This window comes from Parus major, chromosome 1 (genome assembly GCF_001522545.3).
Source record: "Parus major isolate Abel chromosome 1, Parus_major1.1, whole genome shotgun sequence".
NCBI lineage: Eukaryota > Metazoa > Chordata > Aves > Passeriformes > Paridae > Parus > Parus major.
In genome coordinates, this window is record NC_031768.1 from 32,027,831 (window position 1) to 32,039,429 (window position 11,599).

The 11,599-nt window shown below is 36.3% G+C and overlaps 1 protein-coding gene across 1 annotated transcript in view; it reads left to right on the plus strand.

The window, feature by feature from the left end:
* The window catches only part of GABRG3 (gamma-aminobutyric acid type A receptor subunit gamma3), a 284,803-nt gene that overhangs the window by 235,125 nt on the left and 38,079 nt on the right, over positions 1-11,599 (plus strand). The window contains exon 6 of the mRNA XM_015632800.2: positions 3,915-4,052. Within this exon, the coding sequence (XP_015488286.1) occupies positions 3,915-4,052 (138 nt within the window). The remainder of the gene's footprint in view (positions 1-3,914; positions 4,053-11,599) is intronic.

The window sequence follows — 11,599 nt, forward strand, 5'->3', positions numbered from 1 at the left end:
CTTCTTTCATTAGCTCCTCATCACATAATCTGAGCACACAAATTTTTGCAAGGCTAAGAAGGAGCCTAATTGCATTATTTCTTCTGCTTTAAGCCAGGTCTACCTGTGTTACAAGTAAATGGAAAGTGGGGAACTAGCAGTGAAATAAACATATTTCACAGAGTAGGTAAAGTATGTCTGAAGAGATGAAAGACATTTATTTTTCTCTATGCTTCTCTATCTTTTCATGTCTTGGATACTTTTCTGTGGAAATTTTTTTCTCTTTTCAAGTGGTTTGTGTCCTTTTTGACATGATGTCTTTTCAGCTATCTTTCCAGCTCTATTCACTTCCCAAAATAGCCACATTATCACACAAAAGAAAGTGAAGCAAAGATATCAGGCACTGATCTAAGATGTCCAGATCAACAACAGCACTGGGGAAATCAAAGTTAGAGGCAGTATGCACAAACAGGCATCAATGGTCATATTACAGAAGTTGGAGATTTTTCCATTAGTGTTGGTTCCTGCAGCAGACATGCTTCAGGGACACTTGATATGAATTCTCATGGCTATTTTATGGTTGCATACACCTCTTATCCAGCCTGGTGATGTTTTTGGCCTTGACCATTTTTCAGCACTTTGGTGAAGTCTTCTGCACAAATCAGTCTCCCTAAAAAGTGAAGCAGAATGAATGTGAAGTTTAAATGTTTTTAACGTTCCACTTCTAAATTATATGACGTTCATTTGAGAAGATCTGGTAATATGAGTCCAGTTATCTTAATAATAAAGGGCAAATACAGGAAAATCCAGAGAATCTCAGAGGTTGTCATGACAATTTGCCTTTCTATTACAATAGTTTCACCTGAAAAATAACAGAAAGGGAAAAAGCATAGTCGTTATGTATGTTTGGTGAAAGTAAACACAAGGCATTACATAGATTCTTTCTCTTGAGCTCTTAAAGAAATAATCAAATTTGATTTTGACCTGATTTTGTAAAAACCGTCTTGTACCATTTGTAGTACCATCGTACAAAAAGCCAGATGATCAGGTTGGTCTCTAAATGTTGTTGATATGGCATATAAAAGTTGCAGCACTGCCTACAAAACAATCTTTGGGCCAGAAAGTAGGAAAATTTAGTCAAGTAAAATGATGGGAGGGAAAACAAAGTTTTTTGATACAGACTTTGGTTGAGAAGATCCTGAGTTGCAGGTTGCCAGAGCTCAGACAGCTGTAACACAGAACAAACACTTGGTTGTCTTCTTCCCATGCCATCACCCTTGCCATCTGACTGGTACCTGCTGGAAAGCCTCCAGGACTTCCTGGAGGCTTGCCCTGCTGCAGTGTGAATATTTTTACATAACCTAAAGCAACTTGGCAGGGTAAATACACTTGACAAAAATTTGCTCAGTGTGAATGACTTGAAGCCACAAGGCCAAAAATTTAGGGTAATTTAATGTCATTTATCATGCTGGGAAAGTGAAAGGAAGCTGAACAACAGAGGTTGCATCTTCTTGTGGAAATACTGAAGTCTCCAGTTCTGATATTTGCTAAAATGAAATATTTAAAGGGCTTGAAACAATTAGGCTGTGTGCAAGAAGTATCGAATATCACCAAAAGAAGAAGCGTCATGAACAGTCTATTCTTATCTTTAAGTTAATTGAATTCTAGGAGTGACTGTCCAAAGAGATGTTTCTTCTCCATAAAACTAGTATTCTTTTAAATAATTGAAAAGTGAAGTCAGTCACCTGGCACCAGAGCAGAACACAGTAGCAGTTATTTAAGAGGTTGAAACAACTCCCATTGAGTCTCTAGTACTTCTCTCTTTTGATGTTTGCAAACAAATCATTGTAAGAGCAGATCTCAGCAACTGTAGATTAAGGAGCTATTGAAATGTCACAATGGTGTCCTGAGGTCAGTTGCTTACAATTTAATGGTGATGAATAATACTGAAAGGAGATCCTTTGAAACTGAATCGAACTGTTCTTAGTCAAAAATACAGGAAAATCTTAAAGGATGGGAATCCATGAACTTGTACCTGACTACATGTTGTTCTTGTCAGAATAACCAGCTATGCCTTGGTTAATATGATAGCAAGCTTTCAAGCATGCTGACAGTATAATTGATTTTTATTGTTTTTTTTGTGGGGTGGTCATGGGATGAAAAGAAAGGAAAAAAAAATCAGGAAGAAACTGAATTCAAGACTAACTGGCACAACTTTTTCAGTGAAATTTGGGGAAAATAAGTAAAAATGCTATTTTGGATCACTGAAAAATAATGTATTGAAAAATTAAATATTTTTTACTTGGAAGATACTTGAAACATTTTTACTTACAATGGTTATAGTGAAATTTATCTGAGAAAAGGGACTCCATCCCTTTGAATATTCCCTGATATTCAATCTAACACCACCACCCCCCACCCTGGTGCAACCTGAGGCCATTTCCTCATCTTATTTTCTGTTACTTGGAAGAAGAAATGTGATCAGAGACTCAGTCAAACAGGAGCCAGACTCAAGAAGATTTCAGATCATTCATGGCAATGGCTTGGAGGCTCTGCAAAGCTTGACTTCTTTCACTGTATTGCTGCATCCTCTGACATAATCTGCCAGCCAAAAAAAATTAACCTTTAGGTCAATCTCACAGACTTGCAGAGCAGAATTGGCAGTGAAATCTGCTTGGCTGCAAGAGTTCTCACAGAGAACAATGTTTGTTACTCTGGGTCCTTCATGGGTTATTTCTTTATTTACATTGATGGAAAATGTACGAATGTGACATTTTGAATTAACACATAGTGATATTTTAGTAATTTTTTAGGTTAGAACAAAGGGATTTGTGGGTGCTTTTCTTGCTGTGTTAGTGAGAGGGATAAATGAGGCCATGCACACCTTACAGCAGTACCCTGGCAGGGTGGAACCTTAAACAAGATTAAAGACACTCATAGGAGGAAGACATCAAGGAAATAGCACCATGACCAAAGAGGTTGTTTTGCAATGCAAATATAAAAATGCATCAGTTTTCAACGGGGAAAAAGAAATTTCTGATGTGACAATTACATTAACCATCTATTGTTGTTGTTAGGCTTTTAATTTGCCTTGTAATCTACAGCTATTATATTAATGAGATGAATAAAAATTGATTGTATGATGCATTAGAGAACAATCTAATTTTAACTAGCATGGGTGGGCTGTTGTTTTCTAGATGGTTTATTATTATGGTTTGGACTGGTTGAAGATTTGTGGGACATCTATTGGAAAATGCCATTCTCTAACAAAAAGGAAATTAAAATTTGGCATAAGAATGAATTATGACCACTGAGTGCAAAACAGATAAAGACTTTCAGAAGCTATTTCAGCAGTAGAGATCAGATGATGCCTCATTAACTACCCCAGACTTCAAAAAAATATGGTAACATAATCACTTTAAAATTCCCATGCTAATTAAAATTTTGCTTTCTTTTGCACTGTTATGTTTATTTCAGAAGTGCAGCAGCACCCCTCATTAGAACTATAGCAACTTTTAAAACAACGTGTCCTTTTCAATCATTCATATCTTATGAGAGACTTCCCATTTTTTGCATTCTATTGGTTTGCATAGCTTCTTCAAAGCTTATGTAAAGCAGCATACTTCTGTGTACTTCTTCCAATTCCTCCAGTCAACTGCACCTCTGAAGAGATCTGCCTCTGATAGAACCAATCACATCTTTTCTATTGTTAAAAAACAATGATTATGAAAAATCACAGATTTGCCAGTATTCAGTTTGTGTGCCATACAACTGTGCCTGAATGATGCCACTTAACTCACTGACAAAGCATCAGATCAGAAATTTAGGTGCTCCCAAATAGCACTGAAACAGTGAACTGACAATATTTTGAAGAACATTTTTTTTAGGAAATGCAAAATATTCATATGTGTATATATATATATATTAATTTCTAGATGGCTATCCTAAAGAGGAAATGATTTACAGATGGAGGAAAAATTCAGTGGAGGCTGCTGATCAGAAATCTTGGAGACTCTATCAGTTTGACTTTATGGGTCTTAGAAATACTTCAGAAATTGTGAAAACCTCTGCAGGTAAGAATGATACAAATGGTAGTGCTTTTTCTGGAATTCAAATTAATTAAAAATATTTATCCTTGTTTTGCTTTCATTCAAGTGCAAATTGATTTTAATATGTTCCAATGTTCATATTAGAACCTGTAAAGTTCAAACCTCAAAAATATTTACGTTATCTTAATTTTTGATAATCTCTACTCTTCTGGTGACTTCACAAAATGAGGAATAAATGTTTGCTTAATATGGTGGTTTGTTATAGACTTGAAGTTACTGTATGATTCTCATTCCTCATTTATTAGGCCACTCCTGAATTAAATCTGTCTTCCATAAGATAAAATATTTGAGCACAATGGTAGGTTAGTGAAATTAGACATTTTCTGTACTTAATCATTCAGACAACGGTTTAATATTTTTCTTAGTATTTCAAAGGCACTCTCTTTCTCAGCTGATAAATGCCTTTGCTTAGTGATCTTACCAACTGATTGCAATTAAAATCTAATGATGCTTGTTCTATTTCTTCAGAAATCTTGCTGTTTCTTATAAAAGAGTAATATAGAGAAAGAAAATAAAAAAAAAATTAATGGAATACATTATTTGAACTGGATAAACTGTGGTAACACTGTGTCTAAACTTTATACATGGCTGCAGTAAGCCCCATGATTACCATGATTTGGTAAGTCTTCTCACAGCTTCTGGGGGAATCTGCTATAAGTAACCTTCTGCTTAACAGGTGGTGAATTCTAGAAAAAAAATCGAATTTTTTTGTTCACAAGGTAAGCAAAGTGAAGTTATTATTTTCAAAACACTGAATAATGTTAATGATAAAAAAAAAATTATAAGTCTACGGAACTAATGCTGTTCAGTCCTGGCCCACTCACTAACATCAGCAATGAATTCTTAGAACTGGATAGCAATTTTTGTAATGAAAAGTCACTAAAGCTTTAGTGAATATTTTGAGTTGGTGGTTTAGCAGAACAAAATGTTGCAAGGAGCACACATGTGAAAGTTGTCTTTTGTTACGGATACAAAGCCTTTTAATTTGCAAGTTACTCAGGAATGCAGATTTCCCCAAAATTTAATCAGGTACAAAATACTAAATCATTGAAGTATCTAAATATGTGGTTTAACCCCAGCTGGCAGCTTAACCACATGCAACCACTCACTCACTTTCCCTGGAGGGATGGGGGAGAGAATTGGAAGAAAAAAAGCAAGGAAAGTCATGGGTTAAGATAAAGATTGTTTAATAGGGAAAGAAAAAGCTATTCACCCAGGCAAAGCAAAACACGAAATTAATTCACTGCTTCCCATGGGCAGACAAGTGTTCAGCCTTCTCCAAGAAAACAGGGAGGTTGGAACTAGATGATCTTCAAGGTTCCCTTCCAACCCAAACCATTCTATGATTCCATGAAAAAAAAAATTACCAAGTTATTATTAATCTAATGACAGTGTATTGATAAACAAATCTATTTAACTCTTCCAGGAGGAAGAGATAAATAGATTTGTTAAGTTAAACCATATTTATAGAGGTCTTGTTTAAACAAGTGAATGGATAATGTGGAGCAAAGAAAAATCTATTTCCTAGGTTCTTTTTAGCATGTGCCCAGTTCTTATTAAGATGAGGGAGCTGGCACAATATTTTTTGTATAATTGCTATTGATGTTTCTGCTTACCCATGTTTGTGAGTGCAAAATCCAACAGCAGTGTAATTCAAGTTACTGGAACCATATGATATTTCTGTTCTCCTAGAGGTATCACAGTGACAGAAAGTTGACAAATTAAAGCATACTCAAATACTAAAAAAAAATAAAAAATACAAACCCAGACCAAAAAACCCTATCAGGAGATTGTGGAAGCTAACTTGGAAGAAACAATGTAAAATGTATGTGTCAGGTTGTCACCTGGAGATAGAAATATGAGTTGTGCATTTCACCAGATATCTAAGAAAGGTGTCAACAAACAAATGAGAAATGTGAAAAGTAAACCCTTGAGTTTGCACATGGACCTGAGTTTTCAGAAAATAGACTATATTTTTTACTCTGTAGTTTAAGGTAATTTCAAAGTCCATATTTACTGAATGTCAACAAAATTTACTATCAAGAGCAAACCAGGGCCAGGACTTGAGAAAAAGCATGTACATTGGAAAACCTTGAGTATGTCCCATGCTGTAGTGTAAGGAGTCCCAAAATAGAGGGGTCAGGGCAGGACAAAACACAATATGTCTCTGACAAAATTTAGGTAATTCTGTAACTAGCTGCTGTGTCTAAATAGATTTGAACAAATAGGATAAAGAGGCACCTATACTCTGGAAGATGCCTATTTACTGAGGTAGCCAAGAAGTTTGAGAATTAGGGAACCTACAAAGCTGCTGTTTCCTACTGTTTGGACAATCTGTGACAAAGGGAGGTGGCAGCTGCTTCTTACAGGTGTTACATCTCCTTCACAGCCATGCCACGGGGGGCTGCAGGTGGTCAAGAAAGAGATGCCAGCTTCTGCCATGGAAGATCTGCGGTACCTTTACACTCAAGCTGCCTGGGAAGGGAGACTGCCCCCAGGACACCATGGGTGTAGGACACACCTTGAATTTGTGCTGCTTCCCAGAGAGAGCAGTTCCCACCCCACGCTCTGCTGTGTCTGGGGCTCCTCTGAGCCATGTGCAAACCCACAATGGCCCCTGCAGCCAGCACCCCTTTGCAGACTCAGGACAGAAAGGAAGAACAGCATTGTTCAGTGCTGCACAGGAGATCATTCTGACTAATAAGGTGGAGTTAAGAAAAGGGAAGCAGGCTGGATACCAGCAGCAAAAGGTAGTAAACATCATCTCTTCCTCCAGGGGGAAATTATGGAAACTACTATTTTACAGAGGGCATTTCAAAGCAGCCTAGCTATGGCATGAGAAAATCTACTGCAGGGACCAGTCCTGCACTAACAAGAGGTGGATTCAAAACCCTAACTTCTTTTTTGCTTCTGACTTACACCTTTCTGCTTGTTTAGGACACTATTACTTCTCACTAAATTACATCTCTATAATGTGAGAGATGCTGCAGTGCTGCCTTCCTATGTCTGGCTTAGGGATCTCTTTTTAGCTCCTCTTCAACCATGTTCTGGGTATAATGAAGCGAGGTCACACAGAAAACACAGCAACTTGCTGCTGTTCTTCATTTGCATTAAGTCCTTTCTTTGTAGTCATTTTCATGACAGAATTATTAGATTTAAGACTCAGCAGTGTTCTGCTTTTTGATTTATTTTTTTCAGTCTTTCCAAACCCTTTTCAGACATTTAAATAACCTTTATGTTAATCTACGACAATTTCAGAGGTACACGAGTAAGAAGCCAGGTGTCACAGAATGTATTTCAGAAATATAACCAATATGAGAAATGTCATCTTTTGCACTGAACCAGCAGTGGCTTAAATTATTGACACGATGATGTACTTTGCTCTTTCTTTACAATAATCTGGCAGCCAAATAAAGTCTTCATTGCCACCTGGAAGAAGTGTACAGTTTTCTCCTGAGGATATATTTTTTTTTAAAATTTCATGCTAAGGTACAAACACACACACACACACACACAAAATTAAAAAGAAAAGAAAAGAAAACCAAAACCACAAAAAAAAACCCTATTAAAAATGGTGATTGCATGAAATAAACAGCAGAAATCATGTGCTGGTAGTATGATCATGAACTTTTATCTGAAACCCTAAGGAAGTTCTCACTTCAGGAGAGAAATTAAATCACAAATACTGAAAAATTCCCCTGTTGCCATCTGCCAAGGTATTCAGATACTTAACAAGAGCACTTCTCTTGCTACAATGTCAAATAAGGCTAACAAAGATAATTAAAGGAGAAGGCCACCTGTGAAAAGAAAGGACAAACTGCATGTAGGAAAAAATTGCACAGATTTTAAAACTGCAAGTCAGCCAATGAAAATGTGACTAGGATAAGGGAAGAGAGAAGAATGTAATCTTTAAAAGCACTCTGTGTGTGTTTGTAGCAAATTTCAGGTTTCTGAGTCCCATACATTCCAAATACACTTGAAGGGAGTGGTGGGGTGGGGCATAGGAAAGGAACAAAAACCAAGACCAAGATAAACCCACAAGAGAATCATGAAGGACTCCACAGTTAAAGCTCATGGAGTGAGTTGTAGTGTTGCTTGCACTTTTCTGCTGACATCTCCCTCAGAAAGTCTATCTATTCTTTTAAAACCATTTATTTTTTCACACTGTTAGAAAAATAAAAAAGCCCTGTAGCTCTTGAATCTTATTTTAGTCTCAGATCTTATTTTAATTTGCTTCAAAACTAAAGTACATATTCTGTTGCAGAGTACTCAGTAAATGACAAGTACAAAACTACTACAGAACAGAATAAAACAAACTTGTCTTTCAACAAAATTCAAATCTCTACATATACATATATATATATATATATGTATGTATACATATGTACATATATAGCTGTTAGCAGAGGAGGGAAGGGACAGATGTTTTTATAGGAATGACAATTCCATTAGGAGAGTCCTCATGAAGTCAAATGTGTTCTTGCAGCACAGAGCTGCAACTGTATACTGGGCTCCATCATTTTTTTTCCTCAAATGCTGAATTCATTGGGGTCAAGAAGACCCTGCCTCAGCTTACTGTGTTGCACAGACTGTCTTTAACTAGATTGCATCCTGAAGCAGACAGGTGGAGACTATTCTCATATATATATCTGTATAAAAATACATATGTATATGTATATAGATAAATACAATGCACCATTTTAAAATAGTGTCTATTTTCACTTACATGGCATTGCAGGATCTTTGCCTCTTTCATCACTGGTATCACACTGTCCTGCTTCCAGACAGGACAGGGTTAATTTTTTGCAGTGGCCATGGCCAGGATGTGGATGCTCTTCTACACCACCTTCCTTGGGAGTGGAGGGAAAGGGACTCCAATAACACTGTAAAATCCAGAATGTTCATACAATTTAAGATTACTTTGTGTGTAATATATAATATTATATATTACACCAAATGTACACCTGGATTTGACCTGACTCTCATCTTTGGCTACTTTCAGAGGAACAGAATAATACCACAAGTCTTTTGCCTTGGCAGAAATCTTGGAACGATGGAATATCGCAGGACTTACTTTCTGACAGTAAATACCAACAGAAAATTAACCTGGTTATAAAAAGATTTAGCAATAATCTTTTTTGTTGACAGAGTTTTTGTCTCTGGTACAGTATTTGGAATAAACCAAATCCCTTTTTAGCAGAGAAATCAAGAGTATTGACTTTTAAAAGATATTAATTCTCATGTCAAACAGCAATTGATCAGCATGAATATTTTGAAGATTTTGATGTTTTTCTAAGAGAAGCATTAATTTTTATTTTTAACAGTAATTCATATAATAGTCTGATAACTTTCTCATTAGCTACTCAGATTAGAAATGTAATAAATAACTAAACAGATCATTACTAATAGTACTTCTAGTCTATTAAAGCATTTTCTTATGTTGCTTGCAAGTTTGACAGACATTCATGGGAATAAAAACTTTCATATTGCCCTGAAAATCCAATACTTGTCCATCTTGATACTCTCTCAAAAAGAAACTCTTTCATAAAACTCACAGTAAGACATTTTCTGAAGAGAGTGATTTATAGCTGCATCAATAGCCTGCTGAAGTTAATGGAACTTTTCCCTGGTGCTGGCCTGGGATCAGATCCTGAAATGTAGAAGCCTGAAACTGTATATTTAATGTGAGTAATTCTTTAACCACTGGAAACTAGAGAATACTCAGCTTAATAATATGAGTGGGATAAGTAAAAACTAAAAACACCTCCCTCTTATTTTTACAAATAGTACAGAAAGCAACTAGAATATGAGCAGTAGACAGACTATTACTCCTCTCCATACTTTGTAAGTTCAGCAGAAATGCATAAAAAACTAGTTTCATTCTTATGCTTTGCCTTGCAGAGACAAGTGCTTCATGTCCTTTGTACAGTTTACTGCAGCAAATGGTGAGAGATAAGAAATAATACAAAGTAGTTTTACTTAGTAGCAAAGGCAAAAGAAGAACAAAAAATAGTAAAAGACTTGGGGGCAAATCTTTACCTGCATATTTTCTGAAGGGAAAATTTCAGTAGGAAGCAATTTTTCCCTGAAAAGACATCCAGTTGTCCTTGTTAAAAGACCTCAAGTTGTCCTTTTTAAAAGACTTCCATACCATATGGAAAAAAACCACACAGTCTTTTTTCCATTATGTTTTCCCTTCAGCTGATGCTTTAATCTGATAGTTCCATATTATTGAGTGCTATGTATGTGTCTGACTTTAAGGTATGGTAATTAGTGTCCTCATTCACCCATTGAGTGACAATGCTATATTTGTTGCTCCTCTCTGTACACAGAGTTTTGATCTCCTGCTCCCTTCTGCTGGAGCTACATAAATTTCCATTCTAGGATAGTTCACCAGGACAGGTAGACAACAAGGATGACTCTGATCTCCAGTAACAATAAGTCAGACCTTGGGATTTTAGCCTGAGCTCCCCTCTGAGCTTGAAAGAGAGACTGGATATTTAATAGCAATGGATATTTAATAGTTCTTTATGAAGAACTAAGTAAACCCCCTACAGAATTTAGCACAAAGGCTAGCCAAGTCACTCACTTGAGACATAGGGACTTTGGTCTCACATGTCCTGGTGCTTTTACCAGAGCTCAAAAGGTAAAACACAAAAGACTGGAATTGATTCCATGTTTTGCTAGGAAAAAGATTTTGGTTCCTTATTTCTAAAGAACAGAGTTGTGAATTCCACACAGCAACAGAGGCCTTCCTGATAGCAGCCACTTCTCATCTTCATTTTTCCTTCCCAGCCTAGATGAAACTGAGGTAGCCTGATAGCTTTCAGGAATTTTTTCTGAGATTTCCAGCTCCCTCACTTGCTGCTCTCTGCAGTCATGGCAAAGTTTGATTTGTGAGGATAATTGTGTGGCCAGACATTGCTGAATAAGAAGCCACACTGCCATTTGTACAATACTAAAGCAGTAGGGAGACAGGGACCTATTTCTAGGGAAAAGACACCATGACTGCAGTCAGAATGGCTTTACAAGTGTCTTTAATACACAAAATACAAAACAGAATAGAAGCCATAAGTTGATTTCTAATTAGGTGCACAATGTAGACAGAATATTTTGACTCAAATTGTGAAACATATCTTGACCTGCAGTGCAGATTGATGATACAATTTCTGTTATTAATATCACTGTGATGGGGGTGGAATTATTACATAAGAACTGTGAGCCTATTTGCATATATTCAGCTGAGAACTACCTTCTCTACTTGCTGTTCCAGCACCTCTGGCTTTTATTCTTACTTCTCTGTCATCACATCTCTGTATTGGTGATTTATGGCTGGCTAAATCAAAAGCTTTATATTAATGCAAACTGTGAAGGTTTGGCCTTTGTCCAGGGTCACACTGTCAGTAAAATGTTATCTAAATGTCTTTCAGAAGCAGAAATTGTACTTAATTTAAAACTCACAGTATTGCAGAGGATATTTTATATTTTATATTTATTTTATATTTTATATT